The sequence below is a fragment of the Heptranchias perlo genome, chromosome 2 (assembly GCF_035084215.1).
Source record: "Heptranchias perlo isolate sHepPer1 chromosome 2, sHepPer1.hap1, whole genome shotgun sequence".
NCBI lineage: Eukaryota > Metazoa > Chordata > Chondrichthyes > Hexanchiformes > Hexanchidae > Heptranchias > Heptranchias perlo.
In genome coordinates, this window is record NC_090326.1 from 32,719,079 (window position 1) to 32,746,549 (window position 27,471).

General features: G+C 45.5%; 1 protein-coding gene across 2 annotated transcripts; it reads right to left on the reverse strand.

The window, feature by feature from the left end:
* Positions 1-8,435: 8,435 nt before the first annotated feature.
* LOC137333241 (uncharacterized) lies at positions 8,436-26,042 on the reverse strand. Of its 2 annotated transcripts, none has more exons than XM_067997403.1 (9): positions 25,692-26,042; positions 21,163-21,298; positions 19,881-20,017; positions 18,104-18,250; positions 17,969-17,996; positions 11,518-11,568; positions 11,363-11,407; positions 10,159-10,216; positions 8,436-8,600 (listed from the first exon to the last, which is right to left on the reverse strand). In XM_067997403.1, exons 1-9 carry the CDS (start codon positions 25,761-25,763, stop codon positions 8,546-8,548), a joined length of 729 nt encoding a protein of 242 aa, XP_067853504.1. In that variant the 5' UTR covers positions 25,764-26,042; the 3' UTR covers positions 8,436-8,545. The 2 variants fall into 2 exon arrangements, with proteins under 2 accessions (XP_067853504.1, XP_067853512.1); XM_067997411.1 differs by having other exon boundaries at positions 25,857-26,041.
* Between the last annotated feature and the right edge of the window lie 1,429 nt (positions 26,043-27,471).

A 27,471-nucleotide genomic window follows, 5' to 3' on the forward strand; every position in this document is an offset into this window, starting at 1 on the left:
CGGGGGTTGGAGATCGTGGGGGAGGTTAGAGATCGTGGGGGTGGGATCGGAGATCGTGGGGTGGGGGGGGGCAGAAATTGTGGTGGGGGGGGGGCGGAGATCTGGAGGGTGGCCGCCTACAGGTAGGCTTGTTGGGCCTGGGGGAAGCACTCTTGCTCTTACCTGCTGTTTCGAGTCTTCTCACCTCCTCTCACGTGGTGTGAAGTAGAAGGCCCGGGAATCCTGGGACCCAGGGGATAAAAACAAAAAATCTATTAAAATGGAGGCCCGCAGTCTCCTCGAAAGCTTTTAGTTACCAACCCACCTCCTGAGAGCGGTTGGCTGCCCACCCCTCGTCCCGCCTCCATTAAAACCGGAAATGGGCAGGTTGGGAGCGGGTTTTAGATTTAAACTTTTTTTTGCTGCCCTGCCCCCCGCCCCCAACCCACCCATTTCTCTGAGTTAAAATCATGCCCCCTATATAATGTCCCGTTGTTTAAAAAGGGAGAAAGAGATAGACCGAGTAATTATAGGCCAGTCAGTCTAACCTCGGTGGTGGGCAAATTATTGGAATCGATTCTGAGGGACAGCATAAATCGTCATGTAGAAAGGCACGGGTTAATCAAGGACAGACAACATGGATTTGTTAAGGGAAGGCTGTGACTGATTAACTTGATTGAATTTTGTGAGCAGGTAACAAGGAGGGTCGATGAGAGTAACGCGTTTGATGTAGTGTACATGGAATTTAGCAAGGCTTTTGACAAGGTCCCACATGGCAGACTGGTCAAAAAAGTAAAAGCTCATGGGATCTAAAGGAAAGTGGCAAGTTGGATCCAAAATTGGCTCAGTGGCAGGAAGCAAAGGGGAATGGTTCCGGGTGTTTTTGCGACTGGAAGGCTGTTTACAGTGGGGTCACAAGGCTCAGTACTAGGTCCCTTGCTTTCTGTGGTATATATTAATGATTTGGAATTGAATGTGGGGGGGCTTGATCAAGAAGCTTGCAGATGATACAAACATTGGCCGTGTGGTTGATAGTGAGGAGGAAAGCTGTAGACTGCAGGAAGATATCAATGGACTGGTCAGGTGGGCAGAAAATGGCAAATGGAATTCAATCCAGAGAAGTGTGAGTTAATGTATTTGGGGAGGGCAAACAAGGCAAGGGAGTACACAATAAATGAGAGGATACTGAGAGTTGTAGAGGAACAGAGGGATCTTGGAGTGCATGTCCACAGATCCCTGACGGTAGCAGGATAGGTAGATATTGTGGTTAAAAAGGCATACCGGATACTTTCCTTTATTAGCCGAGGCACAGAATATAAGAGCAGGGAGGTTATGCTAGAACTGTATAAAACACTAGTTAGGCCACAGCTTGAGTACTGCGTACAGTTCTGGTCACCACATTACAGGAAAGATGTGATTGCACTAGAGAGGGTACAAAGGAGATTTACGAGGAAGTTGCCAGGGCTGGAGAATTTTAGCTATGGGGAAAGATTGGATAGGCTGGGGTTGTTTTCTTTGGAATAAAGGAGGCTGAGGGGAGATTTAATTGAGGTGTATAAAATTATGACGGGACTAGATAGAGTGGATAGGAAGGACCTATTTCCCTTAGCATAGGGGTCAGTGACCAGGGGGCATAGATTTAAAGTAATTGGTAAAAGGATTAGAGGGGAGCTGAGGAGAAATTTTTTCACCCTAAGGGTGGTGGGGGTCTGGAACTCACTGCCTGAAAGGGTGGTAGAGGCAGAAACCCTCAACTCATTTAAAAAGTATTTGGATGTGCACTTGAAGTGCCGTAACCTACAAGGCTACGGACCAAGTGCTGGAAAGTGGCATTAAGCTGGATAGCTCTTTTTCGGCTGGCACGGGCACGATGGGCCAAATGGCCTCCTTCTGTGCCGTAACTTTCTATGATTCTATGATAAGGCAACATACAGGCTGTACAGCTTCATAAAGCAAACATGTCAATACAGGTCAACGGAGGTACTGTGGGAATGGAAAAACATAACAGAATGGATTAGACTGATAAACAGGCTGACCAAATCTTCTGCATTTGGTAGGAGCTTCATACAGAAAATTGTGATCTCCTGTCTGAGGTTCACAATATCCAGCATGTGCTCGTAACTTTTGCCATTTTGCTTTTCTTCGCCTTAGCCATTTCGCACCAACGCCACAGCTGCATTCTAAGTGAACCTAAGACAGCTAGAGGGATTATAGATAAATCGTATCCTTATTTAATACCAAACTATTTAACTGCTGAAGATTTTCTTTTCTAAGGCTCAATGTGACAAACAGACTGAACACAGTTTTCAATTTCGATAGTGCCACCACAAAAACAGCTTTGTACAAATCACCATCAGAGTTCAATTTGGGACGATCACTTTTCTCATGTCAAAAAATGTTAGATTCGCGTGCTTGAGTGTACAGGAAGAAAAATGGTTTTGTGCACCTCCATAGTGATATGATACGAGAGACAATTCCGCAATCCAGCGCTCCATTAATTTTAGTGGATGGAAAATGTGCTCCCTGCGAGCACTGCTCCCCGCTGGGAGCACTGGATCACAGAATCACTACAATGCCTATCATTTATGAACTTTGACATTGAGGCCCTGATTTTAACTGCCCCACCTGGCGGAAACCGGGTATGGGGTGGGTGGGGGTCAGTTAAAATAACAGGTGTCAGTCAATCATCATACCCCCATCAATCCCGCTTCCTTCCACGCATGTCCCCATACTAACCTGCTCTTTTGAGCAGGCGAGCAGGAAAACCGCAGGAAGAAAGCGGGGTCCTATTTTAAATATGCAGATCGGGTCGGATGATGTCATCAGGACCCGATCTGCAATATTAACAAGAGGCTTGAGATGGGGGGTGGGGGGCAGTGAAGTATCCCCTGTCAGGCAAAACCTCCCAGGAGCCAGATCCTGGGCCAGAAGAGGCCCAGCAGGTAAGTTTAAAATTTACTTTTCCGGTTTTCTTGTGGACCAGGAGGGCTCAGGACTGTCCCCACAGGTCCCTGGCTGTGGCCTCCTGCTGCTAGTTTTCCTTCCCACTCGCTGGCCAGGCTGTCCATTTGGCTGGCTGCCAGGCAGGAAGTGGCCCAACAAATTGTAATTAGGTCCTGTTACCTCGTCCCCAGCCTTTGCTGGCTTCCTTGACCGATTACGTACTCTCCCACACCCTCCCCGGATCCCCGTTAACATCTACACTTAGTTATAAGGTAGGCACTACGCAGGAAGGTATACACCATGCAGAGTTGTGCGCTCAAGGACCTGGGTGTGACAGTGTGCGAGTCACTGAAGGCCTATAACCAGTACCCTATATCGGGTACGGTAGCATAGTAGTTATGTTACTGGACTGGTAATCCGGAGTCAGAGTTCAAATCCCACCACGGCAGCTGGGGAATTTAAATTCAATGAATTAAAAAAACTAGTATCAGTAATGGTGGCCATGAAACTACCGGATTGTCGTAAAAACCCATCAGGTTCACTAATGCCCTTTAGGGAAGGAAACCTGCCGTCCTTACCCGGTCTGGCCTATATGTGACTCCAGCAATGTGGTTGATTCTTAATTGCCCTCAGAAATGGCCTAGCAAGCCAATCAATTGTACAAGAAGGCAGCTCACCACCACCTTCTCAAGGGCAATTAGGGATGGACAATAAATGCTGGCCTTACCAGGGACGTCCACATCCCATGATTGAATTTTTAAAAAGTGCTGTGAGGCTGTTGCAAAAGCAAATAGTGTTAGGATATGTTGCTAGGATAATTAAACACAGAACAAGAAATACTATTCTGACTCTTACAAGGCCTTGGTCAGCCTCATCTAGAATACTGGGTCCAGTTTTGGTCCCATCGCACGGTAGGTGATATAAAGGTTCAGAAGGAGGATCACCAGATTGATACATAGTTTAAAAGGCCCTTGATTACCATGATAGGCTTAAAGAGCTGGAGTTTTTATACTCTAGAGGAGATTTGATTGAGGTTTTTTTTAAAAAATGAAAGGATTAGACTCAGTCCATGTGAATAGGCCATTTAGGCTAGATAGGGTAGGGAGGACCAAGGGACATAAGCATAGAACTAGATCAGCTGCTGGAAGACACTCACTTTTGCAGAGACCTCTGAAATAATGTTTCTGACATGTGTAGCGAGTGCATCTTCATTGGATGCATTCAAAGGGAAGCTAGACAAGTTCCTGAGAGTGGCCAACATAACTGCATATCGAATGTGGGTGGAACATTGGGGATTGTGTTTCCAGTCACCATGGCCTCCTGGAACTTGTCTGATCACCTTCAGGGGTTGGAGAAGAATTTCCCAAAGATTTTCCCTAAAATAGTCCAACCTTTTCTCACTTCTCTCAGCAGAATGTGTGGGTAGTTTCTCCAGAAGGGATGATGGTGTGTAGAAGTTATACCATAACCGTATAGAACAGGCTCAATCAACTAGCAGTCTTTCGCTTTCATTAGTAAGCAGGAGACATTCGAGATACTGAGACTATTTCCACTGGAGCAGAGAAGGCTAAGAGGAGATGTAATAGAGGAGTTTAAAATTATGAAGGACATTACATAGGGAAAGACAATTTCCTGTGGTCAAGGAGTCAGTGACAAGGAGTCATCAATTTAAAATTATCACAGAGTGAGGATAGGGGTTAGGAGAATTCTTTTTATCCAGAGAGTTGTTGGAACACGGAATGCTTTACCACAGGGAATAGTTGAGGCAGAGACCACCACATCCTTTAGGGAATATTTGGATAATATTTGAAGCAGAGGAAAATATAGGGCTATGGGGAGGTGGAAAGAGAGCAAAGCAATGGGATTAGTTTTGGATTGCTGTAGCAAAGGCCCAAAATAGACACAATGGTCCCGAATGTGCTGTAAACTTCTATAGTTCTAAAACCCTTACTCAGCAGACATCCAAAGTACTAAAGATGATTGGATTGTTTGGGGAGAAGGATCCTTACAAAATATCCCTAAAAAGGAATACAAAATTATAGCAGTGTGGAATAATATTGCCTTCCATCAAATGCTACTTTTTAATCTTTCATAAATACAATTTTAAAAATTAAAATGGGTTGGATTTTGCTGTAAAAATAACGGTGAGGCTAACATGTGCAAATTGGCGACCACGGAAATCCGAAAGTTGCTGTACAAGGTGCACTAGTCACTTGGACAAGTGTGGATTAATAAAAGAAAGCCAGCACAGATTTGTTAAAGGCAAATCATGTTTAATTAACTTGATTGAGTTTTTTGATGAGGTAACAGACGGTTGATGAGGGCAATGCAGCTAATGTTGTGAATATGGACTTTCAAAAGGCATTTGATAAAGTGGCACATAATAGGCTTGTCAGCAAAATTGAAGCCCATTGAATAAAAGGGGCAGTGGCAGCATGGATATGAAATTGGCTAAGTAACAGGAAACAGAGAGTAGCGGTAAACGGTTGTTTTTCGGACTGGAGGGGGTGTATAGTGGTGTTCCCCAGGGTTCGGTACTAGGACTGCTGCTTTTTTTTGATATACATTAATGACTTGGACTTGGGTGTACAGGGCACAATTTCAAAATTTGCAGATGACACAAAACTTGGAAGTGTAGTAAACAGTGAGGAGGATAGTAATAGACTTCAAGAGGACAGACAGGCTGGTGGAATGGGCGGACACATGGCAGATGGAATTTAACGCAGAGAAGTGCGAAGTGATACATTTTGGCAGGAAGAATGAGGAGAGGCAAAATAAACTAGATGGTACAATTCTAAAGGGGGTGCAGGAACAGAGAGACCTGGGGGTATATGTGCACAAATCTTTGAAGGTGGCAGGACAGGTTGAGAAAGCGGTTAAAAAAGCATATGGGATCCTGGGCTTTATAAATAGAGGCATAGAGTACAAAAGCAAGGAAGTTATGTTGAACCTTTATATAACACTGGTTCGGCCACAACTGGAGTATTGTGTCCAATTTTGGACATTGCACTTGAGCAAGGATGTGAAGGCCTGAGACAGAGTGCAGAAAAGATTTACTAGAATGTTCCAGGGATGAGGGACCTCAGTTACATGGATAGACTGGAGAAGCTGGGGTTGTTCTCCTTAGAGCAGAGAAGGTTAAGAGGAGATTTAATAGAAGTGTTCAAAATCATGAAGAGTTTCCTTAAAATAAAGAGAAACTGTTCCCATTGGCGGAAGGGTTGAGAACCAGAGGACACAGAATTAAGGTGATTGACAAAAGAAGCAAAGGTGACATGGGGAAAAACTTTTTTATGCAGCGAGTAGCTACGATCTGGAACGCGCTGTCTGAAAGGGTGGTGGAAGCAGATTCAATCATGGCTTTTAAAAAGGAACTGGACAAATACTTGAAGGGAAAAAACTTGCATGGCTACAGGGAAAAGAGTGGGGGAACGGGACTAACTGGATTACTCTTACAAAAAGCCGGCATGGGCTTGATGGGCCGAATGGCCTCCTTCTGCACTGTAACCAATCTATGATTCTATGCCCTGCTCCTCCAAAAGCTGCATGAAAACAGTGGGCTCGATATTAGGAGGGCTGCGGGTTCGCGCCCGGTGAAATCAGTCTGCCCCGCGCGCGATCGCAGCCTAATTGGATCCACTTACCTCTTGTTCCGGGTTCCCCGCTGCCGAGCTGCGCGGCCGGCGGACTGCGCATGCGCAGTAAGATCCGTCAGCTGGAGGAGCCCTATTTAAAGGGGCAGTCCTTCACTGACTGATGCTGCAAGAAATAGGAAAAATTACAGCATGGAGCAGCCCAGGGGGAAGGCTGCTCCCAGGTTAATGATGCCTCACTCCAGGTATCAATACATGGGGTGAGGAGGAGGGGGAGACAGAGATCTTCCCCCCGGCGGGCGGGAGGAAGCGGCCTGCCTCTGCCACCAGGAAGGCCTGGCTCAAGGTGGCAGAGGAGGTCACCTGCACCACCAACATATCGCCCACCTGCATACAGTGCAGGAGGCGCTGCAATGACCTAAGTAGGTCAGCCAAAGTGAGTACACTCATTCCCCTACACTCCATCTGCCACATCACCGCCCCCACCCCACATCTCCTCCTGCACTGCCAACACTACTCTGTCACATCACCCCTCACACCCACTCAAACCTCATCCTCATCTTACCTGCACTTACTCACCTCGCCAGTACTCATCCCGCCACTACCACTCAACCCAATCCTCATACAATCTCATGGCTCTATCTCATTCTGACCCACTCATATCACATATTATATTGGCACCACTACTGCCACGTCTTTGCGAATCTTGTCTGCTTTGTGCAATAATGCCCTTTCCTGAGGATCACGATGAAGACCCACACCTGATGCCACCCATTGTGTCACTGCAGAGTGGGTGTAGGTGCTATTTTGTGCAGATGACTGAGAGACGTCGGTGATGTCCCCGGTGGCACCCTGGAAGGATGCGGAAGAGAAGTTGTTCAGGGCAGTGGTGACTGACAGTGACAGGTAAGAAGATGGTGCTCGGGCCAGCTGGGAGCAGCTCTGCACGAAGGAGGCTGCAGATGTCCACGACTGCATGTCGAGTGACACTGAGCCTCCGTGTGCACTGCTGCTCAGAGAGGTCCAGGAAGCTGAGCCTTGGTCTGTGGACCCTGTGGCGAGGGTAGTGCCCTCTGCGAAGCATCTCTCTCTGCAGTTGCCCTCCCTCCTGCTGTGCAGGTGGATGTGTCACAGCACTGTGTTGTGGAGCTCCACGTGTCAGAGGTGGACGGCGTGGCCGGTGAGTTTGGTGATGCTGTTTGCCCTCTGAGGTCATGACTGCAGCTACGGCGGCCCCCATCCGGAAGATGCACATCTGAGGGGGTCCGCAAGGTAGGTACAAGTGTCTGGACCCCAGGGTAAATGTGCAAGTTGGTGAATTTGATTGTTAGGAGGAGGGTGGCAGAGGCCAAACTTTGTCCAAAGTGACAGAGTGGCCTCCTGCAATGAGTGAGGGTCTCCCCACCCCCCCCCCCCCAACCTGTCAAATGGACCTTTGCAGCTGCCACATGCTGATAGCTGCAACACGTCCATTTCAACTGGGAGTGTTTCCCCCAGTATGGGAAACAGTCCCAGTTGTTTGTAAAATCCCACCTCTCCTGAAATATTCCCTTAATCAGGTCTGTTAACGACCTGAAATACCTACATAAATACTGTTAAGTGGCACCCCGCCTGCTTTAATTGTCCCACATGTGGGGGCTGCGCGCGCATGTCAGCGCGTCTGTGGGGAACCCGGAAGTGGGCGGGTTGGAGCTGGGCTCCCGACCCGCTCCGGGATTCCCCGACTTTTGGAGTCCCCCGCCAGGAACGCACCCGATAGCGGGTGCTAATATCGAGCCCAGTATCTTGCTGTCCAGCTCCCCGTTCAAACATATTGAATGGCGTGAAGTTCCTGTACTGACACCGTAGATACGGACTAAACTTGCCAACAAAGGTTAAGCCAAGTCATTTCAAGTCTAAGTATGATTATGAAATCAGCAATTAAATATACAAAGTTTATATTTATTTAGTTTTAAAATATTAAATACATTTAATAAAAATATTTCTAGAGTTGTAGCGTAGCTTTTCTGAGCTGCTGAGTTTTGTTTCATTCATAAGCTTGTGGAGTCATCTGTTTCAGCTGCTCGTCTGGTTTTCCGACATTGCCTAAAAAACGCAAAGCAAACAGGCAATAGTAAATTATGACGTGCATCCATTCTCTAAGCTGCATTTATTTACAATGACTATCCTTGGTCCACGACAGTAACCACATTGCAGGGCCAATTTTGCGAGGCTCTGCAAGGATCCAGCGATATGATCCCTGCCCGGTCCCTGGCCCTGGCTTGCCCAATGCACGGTGGCACCATTAGCTACTGCCAAATGTCAGCTACTGAACACTAAACAATTTGCTTTTATTCACCGACTTGCTGGTGAGTTTCAAACATTGACGTGACCAGCCCACCATTACCCCCAGGCCCTCTGTCTCAATTACCATGCGTTAATTCTATGCCATCCCATCCCATTTGAATCACTTACGTTATTTCTTCCAACACAATGGCCTAGAAAACGGATTATGTTTTACAGGCATAAAACGGGCACTTAAAGGTCCAATATGGCGGGCGGTGTGCAGGAATTGCGCCGCCCGCCATATTGGTTAGGGCTCCTCCATAGGCATCCAGGACGTGCGCCTGAAACAGACATTAAGCCCTTTGCAAAAGCAAATAGGGGGCCTAACGTATGTTTCAGGCCCCTTCGCAAAATTGCGCACACCGTGCGTGCTGCGGCCAGTTTCTTCAGGGGCTTAGCAGCCAAACCAATGGTCCTTAAAGGGACCACTAGAGGCTGCTACCCGAAGGGTTATATCTTAATGTTTTTACTTACCTTACCGTGGAACCAGGAGGAGCGGGACTGCTCCCCTCCCAAGTGCCTCCCTGCTCCCGGACTCTGCTGAGGATCTCAGCCTGTGTCCGAGCTGACTGAATTGGCTCCCCCAGCATGACCGGTGAGCTGTCTCTGGGGTCGCAACTGGCGTCCGCAGCTCGTCGGCGAACCACATTTGCCCTGGTCCTATGGACACCCTGACTCGGACCCAATCCAATTTCTAGGCCATTGCATCGGTCAGTGTTAAATTTCATCTCCCATTTGTCTCTCTCCTTGGTTAAGGATCCTCAGGTGTACAGTAGCCTAGTGGTTATCGTACTGGACTAGCAATCCAGTGGTCATAAGGTCAAATCCCACCACTGCAATACTGAGTTCAATAACTCCACACTGGTGTAATGGACCACACAGAGTGGGAAATGTCAGTTGCAAAACTATTTGCTTTTATTCAACGACTTGCTGGTGAGTTTCAAACAAATAGAGAACAGGATAGAATGCTTTGTTAGCAACGTCACAATGAATTAAATGAAATAAAATCACACTCCTGATGACGAGCCTGGTCTGCTTGCAGCACATCCCGGGAATTCTGGTGCAGCTCTCCACAATTTTCTGTCCGAAATGAATGGATAGTAAATCATGGGGAGCGTGCAGATGAGACTCCCCACCAGGAAGATTTTGTAAAAATCGGCTTCTATAGCAGTCTAAAGTCATTATTCATACACTACTGACCAATAGCCCAGAGTAAAATAAGTCTCAACACTGATAACAATTTAGAATTCTTCAGATACAGTCTTCCAAAATGAAAACGTAAAGATTAAAAATATTAGATGCGCAAAGTCTCACTCACCTTTTTAGGTAGATAAAAAGCACTGCTAGAGCTACAATCCCTAATGACATGGCAGCACCTAAAGAAAAATGATTCCAGATTATAATAAAACTAACAGTTTGTTTTGGTACCAGGGTTCCTTGATCACTATATTTTCTTCCTTCTATACACACAAATGCAAAGACACTTGATGTCACCTACAAAGAACTAGCACGCTATTTAGTGTCTTTCACATCCTCAAACATCCCAAAATGTTTCACAGCCAATTAAGTACTTTTGAAGTATCGTTATTATACAGGCAAACACATGGCAGCCAATTCGCACATAGCAAGGTCCCACAAACAGCAATGAAATAAATGACCAGATAATTTGTTTTGGTGGTGTTGGTTAGGAGATAAATGTTGATCAGGATACCGGGAGAATTCCCTTGCTCTTATTCAAATAATGCCATGGGATCTTTTACATCCACCCCGAGAGAGCAGACAGGGCCTCAGTTTAACATCTCATCAGAAAGACAGCACCTCTGACAGTGCAGCACTCCCTCAGTACTGCAGTGAAGTGTCAGCCTGGATTATGTGCTCAAGTCTCTGGATTGGGACTTGAACCCACAACTGATGGTTGGTTGTAAGGATGCTATTTGAAATGCATTTGGCAGTCTTTACAGAACAAAACTGCCCATAATTTAGTGTAAATTGGCATTAGGCTTGTAATCCTACTCCAAAAGGTCACAGCATGATGAATGGAAGTCTCAGGCTGTTATAAGTCGAGGTCATTTTTTGAGGCTGGGATTGAGCACATTGTTGATTCATTTGAAGCTAACTATGTTACAATTCTGTAGGAACATTTGAGGTTGATACTGGATACCACTAGTATCCTTCACCTTTATGAACATATAATAAGCTCTACTTGAACCTTCTCCAAAATTACTTCATCCAACCCTATCAACATATCCTTCTATTCCTTTCTCCCTCAGGTACTTACCTAGCTTCCCCTTTAATGCATCTATGATAAATCGCCTCAACTACTCAATATGGAGTATAAATACTGGCACAGACCAGTTGGGCCGAATGGCCTGTTTCTGCGTGGTATATTCTATGTAATCTACCTTCCCCTTAAATGCATCTATGACACACCAAACGACCACATATAACACATCGATTAGCAGTAGCACACAGAATACTTTCACTGTACTTTTACAAATACTAATTTGATTTTTTTGATTTACCTATATGCTTTTGCTTTTCCAATTCTAATTTTGGTGTTTTGGATTCTGCATGGAAAGAGAAGACAAAAAAAAAATGCATGATTAAGCATGAATGGAAAACAACACACAAAAGTACAATACAGTAGGCTATCCAGAAATAATTGCAAAGAGGTTACCTGGAGTAAGTGCGGTCAGCTTTGGAAAAGAAGATACCGGCTCCTGAATATCTGTTATAAAAGGAAAGATTATTATTTTTCTATAATGCCTTTTTGCAATTGACCAATTAATGAATTCAGAAACGAAGCAGTAATTTCTTTGTAGATGCACTTCTTCAATTCTTTATTTACTTTCCTTATATTTTACCCTCTTTATATACGAAACAAAATGACTACACTTCAAAAGTGATTAATTGACTGTGAAGCACTTTTGGATATCCGGAGGTCGTAAAAGGGATTTATAGAATTACATTCTTTCTTCCTTCCTTTATCCTAGGCTGTACTGGGTCGAATCTTGTTGGAAAAATAAAGGCGTGTTAATGCCGCACGCCATTATTAATGTGCAGATCAGCCAGCAAATTCAGGGGATTAAGAGATACGCTGAGAGTTGTGACTCTCCTGAACTTGCTGGTCGATTTACACCATTCCGCCACTTGGTTTGCACAAACGGCATCGCTCCCTTCCCATTATTTTTAAGAACTTGCTGGATTTGCACATTAATTGCCTATTAAACCAGTTGCAGAAAGTAAAGTTTGGTAATTAACAGCATAAGTACCTTTTTAACAACGAGATAATTCTGGAGGACATAAAGGCTGCTATATAGAGGCAAGTTCGTTCTAATACATCTCCAAGTGATACACATCTAATAAATTACTTTTGAAGTGAAGTGTCGTCACATGTGCACAGCAAGATCCCACAAACAGCAAATGAGTTGAATGGCCAATTAATCGGTTTTTGTTTATACTGGTTGAGGGAGGAACGTTGGTCAGGACACGAGGAGAACTCCTGTTCTTCTTCAAATAATACCATGGCATCTTTTATGTTCACCTGAAAGGTAGCACCTCCAACAATGCAGTATTCCCGCAGTACTGCACTGGAGCTTAGGTCACTTGTTTAAATCCTGGGATGGTTCTAGAATGCATAAACATCTGACTCAGAAAGTAAGAGTGCTACCAACTGAGCCATACTGCAGCTGCGGATGTGGCAGAATCAGTAATTAGATCATCCCAAAGCCTAACTCAATGCAGGTGGAGGGTCATCACAGTCCCAAAAGTCTCCAACTGACACTCAACATGGAACAAAAATTGATGATCTGCACTTGAGTTTTTTTTTGGAGATGGAAGAGGAGGACGAAGGAAGGGATGCGAGGGCGGTCCTGTTACCCCAGATGCAGACTGCACGCACCTGCCATTACCAACACATCCATCTTTAAAAACCAGGCACAGCTTTCTGGAAATGTCAGAGGAGAACTGCCTTCGCCAGCCAAGGTTCACCAGGGAAGCAGCGACAGACCCGTGCCACCAGCTGACAACCTCCACCACAGTCTACCGCACAGCACTGGCAGTCAAGGTCATGACACTCTTGAACTTTTATACCTCCAGCTCTTTCCAAACTACTGCAGTGGACATCTGCAATATCAGTCAGTGCACTGATGCATCAAGCAGGCCACCAATGCTTTATTCACCAGAGAAAACACCCTCATCACTTTCCTGATGGAAAAGCAACAATAGAATGAGAGGGCACTACAATCTTTTCAGGTCTGCGAACTGCAAGGGGTTCCAATCGATCAATGTCCAAGTGCTCAGTGACTAGCAACTTAAGATCATGCCAGTCAATGACCACTTCCCAAGCAGCTGTCATAATTCATTTATCTTTCAGAGGAGAGATTCACTTGCTTGCCTCAATCACCCAATTAACTAACCATTTTTATCCATCCAATACACTATCCCTAACACTGTCTTCTACACTACCTCAGCTACGACGGTTGTCCATTCTTTGATTTGTTGCTACTTATGCAGCACCATCTAAAGAAAACTTTCTGGACAAAGTTCAAATAAACTTATTGCTCTACATATAATACATGTACATAACCCTGTGTCTGGTTTATTTAAAGGAGAAGGCAGACTGGAAGAATGGCCCTCTACAGCTCCGGTAAATGACTTGAGAACTATAGACAAAAGGGCTATGCAACTAGTCTAGTGATAATGCAACAAACTATTGCCATCCTCAAGCAGCATTTCAAATGCTTGTACAGATCACGTAGCGAACTAGCAGCACAGCTTCACCAGGATCTCCAAGATCATCATTTTCTGCTGGATATTACAGAACTGTGCCTTCAAAAGACTTCTAACCATGGAGGAGGAGGTCCGCCCACAGGCAATGCCACATCAGGACACCGACAATGAAGCACATTTGCTACCTAGAGGAATAGTACGCAGGCTCTCAGAGGTGAGATTCACTCGCCTCAATCACCCAATTAACCCATTTTTATCTACCCAATACACTATCCCCAACACTGTCTTCTACACTACCTCAACAACGATGGCTGTCCACTCTTTGATTTGTTGCTACTTATGCTGCACTATCTAAAGAAAATTTTCTGGACAAAGTTCAAATAAGCTTACTTCCCTATTTGTAATACGTGTACATGCCTTTATTATTCTTTTTCCCCACAGGTTTCTAGTGATAATGTTGGTGTGCCTCTTCTAGAACCTATATTGCTACTTCAGGAGTATAAACACCGGCATGGACCTGTTAGGCCGAATGGCCTATTTCTGTGCTGTCCATTCTATGTAATTCTCCTAAGTGCTTCCCCAGTGGATGAAGTAAGGTGATTGTCAGTGATATAAACTTGGAATTGAGGTGCCCCTGTGCCTTCTTACGCTGAGTCGTGACATGGCCCTGCAACCACGTCTAGCACACCCGTTACTGCCTGGTCCTGTACTGCCCAGAGATTCAAGGGGCAATTTTTGTCTTCACTGCCTGGGCAGTAAACCTACAAAGTAGATCACCCACTGTTGTAGAACCTGCTTGATTTTTATTCCAATTTTTTTACATTCAAATTGACGATCCGGATTACCACCCATGTTGTGAAGATGAAAATTTACTTTTCTGCTTCCTGGCTCAACATTCTTGCTGTCTCCACATTCCCCCCCCCCCCCCGATAGGTACTGTGTGGGATCCAGGTACTGTGTGGGATCCAAGCACTTTATGCCCTAAAATAATTTTTGCAAACCAATCATTTTTACAACTTTCTACATTTCACCACTTGCCTTTAAACAGCAGCTACAGCCTTTAACTTTAAAGAAAGACTTGCATTTATATAGCACCTTTCACAACCTCAAGATGTTCCAAAGTGCTTTACAGCCAATGAAGTACTTTTGAAATGTAGTCACTGATGTAATGTAGGAAACATGGTAGCCAATTTGCGCACAGCAAGGTCCCACAAACAGCAATGTGGTCGTGACCAGATCATCTATTTTTTTTTAAGGTGTTGCTTGGGGGATAAATATTGGCCAGGACACCAGAAGAATTCCCTTCCTCTTCCTTGACTAGTGCTGTCGGATATCAGTTTAATGTCTCATCTGAAACATAGCACCCTCAACAGTGCAGCACTCCTTCAGTACTGCACTGAAGTGCCAGCCTAGATTATTGCTCAAGTCTCTGGAGTGGGGATTGAACCCATGACCTTCTGACTCAAAGCACCATCATTGAGGCAAGACTGACACCTTATTGCAGCAGTGTATGAAATCCCACCCCAAGTACTTGCAAAGCATGTTAAAAAGTAGCAGGATTCAGGAGTTACCACACAATTGGACATGCTTAGCTCGGGGGTGCAAACCCTTCACTACATTATTATCACTAACTTTTTTTTTTATTCGTTCATGGGATGTGGGCATCACTGGCAAGGCCAGCATTTATTGCTCATCCTTAATTGCCCTTCAGAAGGTGGTGGTGGTGAGCCGCTGCTGTCCACATGGTGAAGGTTGTTCCACAGTGCTGTTAGGTAGGGAGTTCCAGGATTTTGACCCAGCAACAATGAAGGAACTGCAATATATTTCCAAGTTGGGATGGTGTGTGACTTGGGGAACGTGTAGGTGGTGTTGTTCCCCACGTGCCTGCTGCCCTTGTCCTTCTAGGTGGTAGGGGTTGCGGGTTTGGGAGGTCTTGTCGAAGAAGCCTTGGCGAGTTGCGGCAGTGCATCCTGTGGATGGTACACACTGCAGCCACTGTGCCTCGGTGGTGAAGGGAGTAAATGTTCAGGGTAGTGGATGGGGTACCAATCAAGCAAGCTGCTTTGTCCTGGATGGTGTCGAGCTTCTTGAGTGTTGTTGGAACTGCACTCATCCAGGCAAGTGGAGAGTATTCCATCACGCTCCTGACTTGTGCCTAGTAGATGGTGGAAAGGCTAAGGGGAGTCAGGAGGTGAGTCACTCGTCGCATAATACCTAGCATCTGACCTGCTCTTGTAGCCACACTATTTATGTGGCTGGTCCAGTTAAGTTTCTGGTCAATGGTGACCCCCAGGATGTTGATGGTGGGGGATTCGGTGATGGTAATGCTGTTGAATGTCAAGGGGAGGTGGTTAGACTCTCTCTTGTTGGAGATGGTCATTGCTTGGCACTTGTCTGGCGCGAATGTTACTTGCCACTTATCAGCCCAAGCCTGGATGTTGTCCAGGTCTTGCTGCACGCGAGCACGGACTGTTTCACTATCTGAGGGGTTGTGAATGGAACTGAACACTGTGCAATCATCAGCGAACATCCCCATTTCTGACTTTATGATGGAGGGAAGGTCATTGATGAAGCAGCTGTAGATGATTGGGCCTAGAACACTGCCCTAAGGAACTCCTGCAGCGATGTCCTGGGGCTGAGATGATTGGCCTCCAACAACCACTACCATCTTCCTTTGTGCTAGGTATGACTCCAGCCACTGGAGAGATTTCCCCCATGATTCCCATTGACTTCAATTTTACTAGGGCTCCTTGGTGCCACACTCGGTCAAATGCTACCTTGATGTCAAGGGCTGTCACTCTCACCTCATCTCTGGAATTCAGCTCTTTTGTCCATGCTTAGATCATGGCTGTAATGAGGTCTGGAGCCGAATGGTCCTGGCGGAACCCAAACTGAGCATCGGCGAGCAGGTTATTGGTGAGTAAGTGCCGCTTGATAGCACTGTCGGCGACACCTTCCATCACTTTGCTGATGATTGAGAGTAGACTGATGGGGCGGTAATTGGCCAGATTGGATTTGTCCTGCTTTTTGTGGACAGGACATAGCTGGGCAATTTTCCTCATTGTCGGGTGGATGCCAGTGTTGTAGCTGTACTGGAACAGCTTGGCTAGAGGCGCAGCTAGTTCTGGAGCACAAATCTTCAGCACTACAGCCGGGATGTTGTCGGGGCCATAGCCTTTGTTGTATCCAGTGCACTCAGCCGTTTCTTGATATCACGTGGAGTGAATCGAATTGGCTGAAGACTGGCTTCTGGTGATGGTGGAGATATCAGGAGGAGGCCAAGATGGATCATCCACTCGGCACTTCTGGCTGAAGATGGTTGCAAACGCTTCTGCCTTGTCTTTTGCACTCACGTGCTGGAATCTGCCATCATTGAGGATGGGGATGTTCACAGAGCCTCCTCCTCTTGTTAGTTGTTTAATTGTCCACCACTATTCACGACTGCATGTGGCAGGACTGCAGAACTTTGATCTGATCTGATCCATTGGTTGTGGAATCGCTTAGCTCTGTCTATAGCATGTTACTCATTTATAAGACTAACGGAAATCATTTGATCAAGCTCCAACTCCACTTGCATCTCAAGCTCTGGTCAAGTTACATAGAGCCTTTTTGCACATCATCATTTCAAAATTATCAACACTATGCAGACTGTATAAATATAGTCACATTCTAGTTAAATACAGAAAATCACAGAAATTTAAAATACAAACGACTACAAAAAACAGGAACACTCTTTGGCCTAGGTTTCCTGTTTGAGTGATGCTAGTTACATGGGGTGATCGACTCAACTCCCCGGGCCTGTGATTTAACTTGTTAAACAATATTATCCCCTTCTTCGGCTACCAGCCTTGCGACAGTGTAGCTGGCTTCCAATGCCTCTTTCCTTTCGCTTTCTTTTGCTCCCTCCTCTTTCCTTCACTGCTCTATTTCTTTCTCTTTTGCTCTATATTTCCCTCTTTCTTCCTACCCTTTTCTCCATTCTCTTTTCTTCCTCTTCTCTCCTGTCCTTTCTATCGCTGTGTCTCGAACCCTTTCCTTCTGTCTTTCCTCCTCTCCCCCTTTCCTTTTTTCTCTCTCTCCCATCCTTGCGGCACACTCCCTGCCAGGGAGTTGCCTAAAAAACACAAATGATCCTGCCCATGGAACATGGTCCTGGGACTGGGGCACATTGTTACGGCAGCTACAGATATGGTCAAGAATCCCTGCTGTAGTTTAGTTTGTCGTGTTATTTAAATTGTCCTTTCTTTTGCCACATCTGATTTATATTTATATGAAAAACACTACAATCTCATTAAGAATGATATACTGATAGGGTGAGATGAAGTAGCTTACTAATATTTAGTATTTAGCTGCTATTTCAAATTTTGTCAGTACTGCAAATCCAAACTGATACTTACATTTGAAGAGAAAGTAGGCCTCTTTTACCTAAAATTGTATAAAAAAACACGTTGATTAGAGCAGAAGACATCCCTGAATATTATAATTCTGTCAAACCAAAAGTAATTCACTGATTTTTCCCCCTCTAACCTTACTTGATTCTCTTTTACGCATCTGCATGTATATTTTATTATATATTTCATTGAAGAGCAGTCAATCCATATCTTATGTTGCTGTAGATTTATACAAGGCTCAATACAATGTAATGGTTTGCCTTGCTCCAAAAGAGCAATGGGTCTATTCTGTGGAAAGAAAAAAAAGTGCTATTAATATGTTTTATTTCCTCAAATGACATCCAGTTATAAATTATTTTTTGCAAATGGTATTCAAATTTACTATGAAATTAGAAATAATAAAGCAGATTAAAAAAGCCCCAAAGAAAGTAATGATGTCGGACACAACCTCCTAATGCATCAGCCAAATCCTCAATGAGTCAATTTATCTCTCCCCCCACCCGCTTACATTAAAAGGGGGAAGGAGAGAGAGTGGAGAAAAAGGAAAAGGGGGAAGGAGAGAGAGTGGAGAAAAAGGAAAAGGGGGAAGGAGAGAGAGTGGAGAAAAAGGAAAAGGGGGAAGGAGAGAGAGTGGAGAAAAAGGAAAAGGGGGAAGGAGAGAGAGTGGAGAAAAAGGAAAAGGGGGAAGGAGAGAGAGTGGAGAAAAAGGAAAAGGGGGAAGGAGAGAGAGGAAAAAGGAAAGGGGGAAGGAGAGAGTGGATAAAGGAAAGGGGGAAGAAGAGAGTGGAAAAAGGAAAGGGGGAAGAAGAGAGTGGAAAAAGGAAAGGGGGAAGGAGAGAGTGGAAAAAGGAAAGGGGGAAGGAGAGAGTGGAAAAAGGAAAGGGGGAAGGAGAGAGTGGAAAAAGGAAAGGGGGAAGGAGAGAGTGGAAAAAGGAAAGGGGGAAGGAGAGAGTGGAAAAAGGAAAGGGGGAAGGAGAGAGTGGAAAAAGGAAAGGGGGAAGGAGAGAGTGGAAAAAGGAAAGGGGGAAGGAGAGAGTGGAAAAGGGAAAGGGGGAAGGAGAGTGGAAAAAGGAAAGGGGGAAGGAGAGAGTGGAAAAGGGAAAGGGGGAAGGAGAGAGTGGAAAAAGGAAAGGGGGAAGGAGAGAGTGAGAGAGAGAGAAAGAAAAGGAAAGGGGGAGAGGAGGAAAGACAGGAGGAAAGGGTTAGAGGCACAGTGATAGAGAGGACAGGAGGGAGAAAGAGAGAAGAGGAAGAAAAGAGAATGGAGGAAAGGGAAGAAAGAGGGAAATATAGAGCAAAAGAGAAAGAAATAGAAACGGAAGGAAATCGAAGAGTGGAGGAAAGAGGAGGGAGCAAAAGAGAATGAAAGGAAAGAGGCAGACTTGAACTCTAATAACACCTGTCATGTTGTCACAAAATGCTTTACAGCCAATTAATTACTTTTGTAAACCGTTATTTATTTAATAAATATTAAATAGTATTATTTACAAACACCATTATTGTGTGTGTACAAATGTGGGAACCAATTAGTGCACAAGGACCCACAAACAGCAAATGAAGGAATGACCAGATAATCTTTTTTTGGAGATGTGGATTGAGGAAGGATTGTTGGATGGGACACTGGGAGAACTCCCTCCTCTTCCTTGAATAGCACCGAGGGATCTTTTACGTCCACCTGAACAGGAAGACGGGGTCACCGTTCAATGTCTTGTCTGAAAGACAGATTATTAAGGATTACTTAAAAATTTTGGCCTAGCTTAATCTTAGGTTCAGAATGAACAGGAAAGGTTGGACTGTTCTCTGCTGTACTGCCTTGACCCAGTGGCAGGAAATTTCAGCTTGAAATGCACCTTTGTCTCCTATTAGATATTTAACAAGTGGGATCCTCTGCAGCAAGATGCTAAAACACAAAACTTACATCTGCATGCCATTCTTTTTCTTCCTGCCATCCAACAGTGCAGCCACAAGAGATATTTTTAATATCAATGCTACATTCGTTTCCAATGTGAATGATTGGGTAAGTTTTCTCTTGAATTATGGTTTCTGCTGCAGCAACTGAAAATTGAAAGCATTGCATAAGAACTTAAAACAGTGTTTCAGATTCTACGCAGACTTGATGGGTCGAATGGCTTGTTTCTGTGCTGTAACATGCCGTGATTTTGGCACTCAAAATATAAACCGTACTGTTAATTATAGGTGCGAGCTTTGTTCTGTTTTAAGCCCATTTTTACGCCAGCGTGGATATTAGTGTGACTTTCTGTACCATACAGTAAAACTGGTGGCACCATTACTGCAGTTTTATTGCACGCGATCAATGGGAAACTTTTGGCCCTGAATTTCCTGTGCTGTTGCACCAGGAATTCTGTGTAATTTGGGAAAGAAACCACTATATTAGGTTACTGCTCCTTTTTTTCATGCCCAGTGGGAATGGGTGCATAATATGCCCATCCAAAATGAGCAGGCATATAATTACAATAGGTAAATGAGGAAAATACATCATTCGAACATTTCCTATCAATTGCATCTTGCAATGTTGACCACACGGGATGCCTGTGCGTCCCTAGCATTCAATGTTGCTAAGGACTTCCAGGGGTGGGTAGCTTAAAGTTTTAAATGACCAGCTTCCCTAGAGTAACTAACATTAGAGAGAACTGAGCACATTCAAAATTTTTTTCAATGTTCCCCAAGATCATCAAAGCCCCTGTCCCCCCCTCCTGAGGTAGGTGCCCCAGTAGTGCTGCAAATGGCAAAATATTTAACTGTCCCTGACCCCAGGAAATGGACCACTGTCAGGGGCACAACCAAGGGGCAGGCAGGAGTAGTGTCCTGCCGAATGTCAGTCGACACTGTGGCGGACAGGGAATTAAGGGCCTTTATGTTTAAGATCATCAAAAATAAAATTAAGCTTAGGGTGTTCATCACTATGCAAAACTACAATCTGTGCTCTGATCACAAGATATAGACCAGGACAGCATTGTCCAACATACCAAAGCACAGTGAAATATATAGTACATAAATGTAGACATTGTCTGACTGGTAACAAGTTACAGGGTCCTATTATAGGTGTAGAAGAGCATCAACTTACAACAGACATGACCTTTTGCATTTTTAAATTTTGCTTATGTCAGTTGTGATTCCACTAGGCAGCATAACTGGTAACTTCTACAGAACACAAAGGTATCGTACAATGCTTCACCTACTTTTTGTCGGAGCCGCGATGTATGCAAGAAGAATGAAGGCAACGAAAGAGAACCAACTGTTCAGCTTCTGAATCTGAAGTATAGCAATCAGACCAAACTGCTCCCATAGACGGAGGAAGGCAGAGTCACGCTGCATCTGGAAGAAAAGGAAACAAAGATTCCGGAAAGAATGAAAACGTGAAGAAAAAATGGTTAAGGGACTAACACATTTTATAAGATGAAGGCTGCATTGGTCAGCCATGGCTCAGTTGATAGCAATCTCACCTTAAGAGTCAGAAGGTTGTGGGTTCAAGTCCCACTCTAGAGACTTAAGCACAAAATCTAGGCTGACATTCCCAGTGTAGTACTCAGGGTGTGCGGCACTGTCAGAGGTATCTTCTTTCGGATGAGACGTTAAACCAAGGCCCTGTCTGCCCTCGCAGGTGGATACAGAAAAATCCCATGGCACTATTTTGAAGACGAGCAGGGAAGTTCTCCCCGGTGCCCTGGCCAACATTTATCCCTCAACTAACATCACTAAGACAGATTATCTGGTCTTTTATCACATTGCTGTTTGCGGGACCTTGCTGTGTGCAAATTGGCTGCTGCGTTTCCTACATTACAACAGTGACTACACTTCAAAAGTACTTCATTGGCTGTAAAGCACTTTGGGTGTCCTGAGGTTGTGAAAGGTACTATATAAATACAAGTTATTTCTTTCAGTTATGTAAGAGACAGTGGGTTCTTGCAGCTACTGCAGGGATGTGCAATCACAGAATGGCAGTCTATAAGGGAACTGTCAACAACAAAAGCAGTTATGGAATCAGAGAAATTTATGGCACAGGAGGCCATTCTGCCCATCGTATCTGTGCCGGACAAAAAAGCTATCCAGCCTAATCCCACTTTCTAGCTCTTGGTCCATAGCCCTGTAGGTTACGGCACTTCAAGTGCATATCCAAATACTTTTAAAATCCGATGAGGGTTTCTGCCTCTATCACCCTTTCAGGCAGTGAGTTCCAGACCCCACCAGCCTCTGGGTGAAAAAAATTCTCCTCAACTCCCCTCTAATCCTTTTGCCAATTACTTTAAATCTATGCCCCCTGGTCACTGACCCCTCTGCTAAGGGAAATAGGTCCTTCCTGTCCACTCCATCTAGGCCCCTCATAATTTTATACACCTCAATTAAATCTCCCCTCAGCCTCCTCTGTTCCAAAGAAAGTAATCCCAGCCTATCCAATCTTTCCTCATCGCTAAAATTCTCCAATCCTGGCAACGTCCTTGTAGATCTCCTCTGTACCCTTTCTAGTGCAATCACATCTTTCCGGTAATGTGGTGACCAGAACTGTGTACACAACTCTAGCTGTGGTCTAACTAGTGTTTTATTCAGTTCTAGCATAACCTCCCTGCTCTTATGCCTCAGCTAATAAAGGAAAGTATCCCATATACCTTCTTAACCACCTCATCTCCCTGTCCTGCTACCTACAGGGATCTGTGGACATGCACTCCAACATCTCTCTGTTCCTCTACACCTCTCAGTATCCTCCCATTTATTGTGTACTCCCTTGCCTGGTTTGCCCTCCCTAAATGCATTAACTCACACTTCTCCAGATTGAATTCCATTTGTCACTTTTCTGCCCACCTGACCAGTCCATTGATATCTTCCTGCAGTCTGCAGCTTTTCTCCTCATTATCAACCACACAGCCAACTTTTGTATCATCTGCAAACTTCTTAAATGTCGGGGGCATGATTAAGTCTAAACCACTGATATATATCACAAAAAGCAAGGGATCTAGTATTGAGCCCTGCGGAACCCCACTGGAAACAGCCTTCCACTCACAAAAACACCCACCGACCATTACTTCTAGGAACTGTACCAACACTGCCTTTAGTGCGTGCAGTAGTGGGACTCAACCTGGACCCGAATTACCATAGAAGATGTTGAATGTCAGACACTCAGGGAACCTCGGACTCTTGCACTTGGCCTAGCAGTGTGAAGAAAGCTCCAGCACGGGAGCCAAGGCTCTCCCTTGCAGTTGAGACCAAGAGAGTCTGAATCACAGCCGCCACACGATGTGAGCAGTTTATCTAACTACCAGCTATTGGCACGCAAAATGGGAATGGGAAGAGGCCAGCTCCATGCTTGAACAAAGGTGATCAAGGCTCATAAAGCAGATGGCTTCCCTAAAACCAAAGTGTTATGATCAAACTGCATATGGAGAGGGTCTAGGACCAGTGCACCCCCCCACCCACAATCTGGACTGCCCATATATGGTGCCAAAGCTTGTTCAAGACCACTGCACTATAAAAATAGCAGCAAGCAGGAGGTGGGCTGGTCTTTCTGTTTGGATCATGGACAGGATTGGTTGGAACACCCTGTTCTGGTAGAATCGAGGGTCAACACAGGTTCTCTAGCTAACGTGAAAGGAAAGTAAGAAGGCCCACCCTGTCCAATAAACTTTTCCTGATCCGCATTCATAGTTGCCTTGTTATGTCGAAATAACATTAGCTAATGAGTCTGTATAAACTTAGATACTCTACAAGTTGGTCCAGGCCTCTGTGGAAAAGATCTTAACCTGGGTTGCTAATGTGCAGATGACACAAAACTTGGAAGTGCAGTAAGCAGAGAGGAAGATAGTAATAGACTTCAGGAGATCATAGACAGGCTGGTGGAATGAGCGGACACGTGGCAGATGAAATTTAATGCAGAGAAGTGCGAAGTGATACATTTTGGCAGGAAAAACGAGGAGAGGCAATATAAACTAAATGGTACAATTCTAAAAGGGGTGCAGGAACACAGAGAGCTGGGGGTATATGTGCACAAATCTTTGAAGGTGGCAGGACAGGTTGAGAATGCGGTTAAAAAAGCATATGAGATCCTGGGCTTTATAAATAGAGGCATGGAGTACAAAAGCAAGGAAGTTATGTTGAACCTTTATAAAACACTGACTCGGCCACAACTAGAGTATTGTGTCCAATGCTGGGCACCGCACTTTAGGAAGGATGTGAAGGCCTCAGAGGGTGCAGAAAAGATTTACTAGAATGGTTCCAGAGATGAGGGACATCAGTTACGTGGATAGACTAGAGAAGCTGGGGTTGTTCTCCTTAGAGCAGAGAAGGTTGAGAGGAGATTTAATAGAAATGTTCAAAATCGTGAGGGGTTTAGATAAAGTAAATAAGGAGAAACTGTTCCGATTGGCAGAAAGGTCGAGAACCAGAGGACACAGATTTAAGGTGATTGGCAAAAGAACCAAAGGAGACGTGAGGAAATACTTTTTTACACAGCGAGTAGTTATGATCTGGAATGCGCTGCCTGAAAGGGTGGTGGAAGCAGATTCAATCGTGGCTTTCAAAAAGGAATTGGATAAATATTTGAAAGGAAAAAATTTGCAGGGCTACGGAGAAAGAGCGAGGGATGGGACTAACCGGATTGCTCTTACAAAGAGCCGGTACAGGCTTGATGGGCCAAATAGCCTCCTTCTATGCTGTAACGATGCTATGACTATGATTCTAAGAATTTTATTGTGATTTAATTTGCTGAGAGCTCCCTCACATTCCTTCTTCCTCGATAAATTTAGTGGTGAAAAGGATGGTGTAAGCCCAAATCCACATTCTGGCTGACAGCAGCAACATTAAACAGCAAAACCTCCTCATATTAACAAAAATAAAATGGAAGTGCAAGGAAAATGAGTGACAATACTCTTGTGACTGTACACAGTATAACAGGGGGAGCTCCGTTCAATAGTATAAAGAGACAAGTCTTTCTGAGGCAAAAAAAGGAATGAACGATTTAAAGAGATAGGCAAGGTATCAAGTCAAAAAACGAATGTGGTTTTTGTGCCTTCCGGGACTTAAATAATGACAACTCATAACTATGGTAGTACTGTAAAGTTACACATCCTTGATTATGGAGCAGTATGATCTGTGGTCATGGGTCTTGTCAGACTAACAAAGCGGTATGCGGTTGCAAAAACCACAAGGATTTCGGTGAATCGCATGGCACTGTTTCAACCACACTCACAATTCTGGTCAGAGATGGTACACAAGGAATGTGGAAGGATCGAAGTCTTTGACTCTAGTCCTGTGGAAAGCGTGGGCTGGGGGACCGACACGGCAATGATAGCTCGATCTCGGCCCGACCTACGTGGGGTTGGTGAATCCGACTTCTCCAAAGTGCTCTGAACTGAGATTTGCGAGATCTCTGCCGTTACTTCCAACCATTGATTTTGCTACGCTCGCATGGGGAAATTCCAATACAGCCCGAACAGGAGCGGGGAAAGGCAGTAACTCAAAAGCAGCAAAAATCCAATGCACGGAAACAGAATCATTGATATGTTGCGGGAGCTGCGACCAGAGTCAAAACCTCCAGTTCCAGGAGATAAACACACAGACACAGAATAAAGCAGAGAGTTCACCAACTCAACCTCCCCCCCCCACCCCCCATCAAAATCAATGATCCGCCTCTCCATACATCAAAAAAAATAAAACTTTTTAAAAAATGAACCGGCTCTATGGAGGGAGGGAGAGAGAGAGAGAGAAGCACCAAACTCACCCGCTCACACCGGGGTTGCAGAGACGAGCTGGAAGCCTCCAGATACAAGGTGGCCCCCGACTCCGACTCCATGCTGGTTGCTGGACTAATGCTGCTTATTTTAGAGTTGTATGTTATTTTGGCGATTTACTATCGTTACCTACTCGCTTGACCGAACCGACTTACACTTTTCCAGTTTTTTGTCACCTCCTCTCATGCAATCACTTCCGCGATTAGTCCCCAAGACCTCATCCTTTGGTGACCAGACACGCCCAGTGCATCACCCGATTGGGTGAGTTTTCTCTTGCTTTTTTCAGTATATATTAATGAGTTTTCTCTTGCTTTTTTGGGGTATATGTTAATGATTCTTCACCATAAGCCCGAGAGCCTTGTTTTCTTGCATCATTTTTCTCACGTGATGAACGGAAATGCTCGAAGAAAATGAAAAACAAATCGCATTTTTTTCCATGCCACTGTGACTTTTCTCCTGTGTTGCTCGCTGCCGTGTCCAGGAGATTAACCTTTAATTCCTGGAGACTCCATCAATCCGGGAGGGTTGGCAATCTTCCTGGATTTTGGGGGTAGTCTCCCAGAATGGGGCACGGATCTCCCGGCTCCTGCTGCGAGCTGCCCAGGAGATCTTCACACTTTAAATTTCCCGCCTCAGCAGTAACCTCCCCCCCCCCCCCCCCGTGACATCACCGGCTCAGTGACATCATCACCCCCACCCTCACCCTCACCCCACCCACTGCCGCGGAGAACTGGGACTGGCCCGCGTACTCGGGAGAGGGGAGGGAAACTGGGGAATAGGGGTATGGGGAAAGAGGAAGAATGGGCGATGGGGAGAGAGGGAGAATGGGCGATGGGGAGAGAGGGAGACTAGGGAATAGGGATGTAGAGAAAGAGAGAATGGGGGGCAGGGGAGAGAGGGAGAGAGGGAGAATGGGCGATGGGGTGAGAGGGAGAATGGGCGATGGGGAGAGAGGGAGAATGGGCGATGGGGAGAGAGGGAGAATGGGCGATGGGGAGAGAGGGAGACTAGGGAATAGGGATGTAGAGAAAGAGAGAATGGGGGGCTGGGGAGAGAGGGAGAATGGGCGATGGGGAGAGAGGGAGACTAGGGAATAGGGATGTAGAGAAAGAGAGAATGGGGGGCTGGGGAGAGAGGGAGAGAGGGAGAATGGGCGATGGGGTGAGAGGGAGAATGGGCGATGGGGAGAGAGGGAGAATGGGCGATGGGGAGAGAGGGAGAATGGGCGATGGGGAGAGAGGGAGACTAGGGAATAGGGATGTAGAGAAAGAGAGAATGGGGGGCTGGGGAGAGAGGGAGAATGGGCGATGGGGAGAGAGGGAGACTAGGGAATAGGGATGTAGAGAAAGAGAGAATGGGGGGCTGGGGAGAGAGGGAGAATGGGCGATGGGGAGAGAGGGAGACTAGGGAATAGGGATGTAGAGAAAGAGAGAATGGGGGGCTGGGGAGAGAGGGAGAATGGGCGATGGGGAGAGAGGGAGAATGGGCGATGGGGAGAGAGGGAGACTAGGGAATAGGGATGTAGAGAAAGAGAGAATGGGGGGCTGGGGAGAGAGGGAGAATGGGGGGCAGGGGAGAGAGGGAGAATGGGCGATGGGGAAAGAGGGAAACTTGGGAATAGGGATGGAGAGAGAGAATGGGGGGTTGGGGAGAGAGGGAGAATGAGGGGCTGGGGAGAGAGGGAGAATGGGGGGCTGGGGAGAGAGGGAGAATGGGGGGCTGGGGAGAGAGGGAGAATGGGGGGCAGGGGAGAGAGGGAGAATGGGGGGA

Coding starts and splice junctions, on each gene's coding strand:
- LOC137333241 (XM_067997403.1), bottom strand. CDS start 25,763: ATGGAGTCGGAGTCGGGGGCCACCTTGTATCTGGAGGCTTCCAGCTCG. Junction 21,299..25,691: donor TGCAACCCCGGTGTGAGCGG/GTGAGTTTGGTG, acceptor CTTTTCTTCCAG/ATGCAGCGTGACTCTGCCTT. Junction 20,018..21,162: donor CATCGCGGCTCCGACAAAAA/GTAGGTGAAGCA, acceptor TTCAATTTTCAG/TTGCTGCAGCAGAAACCATA.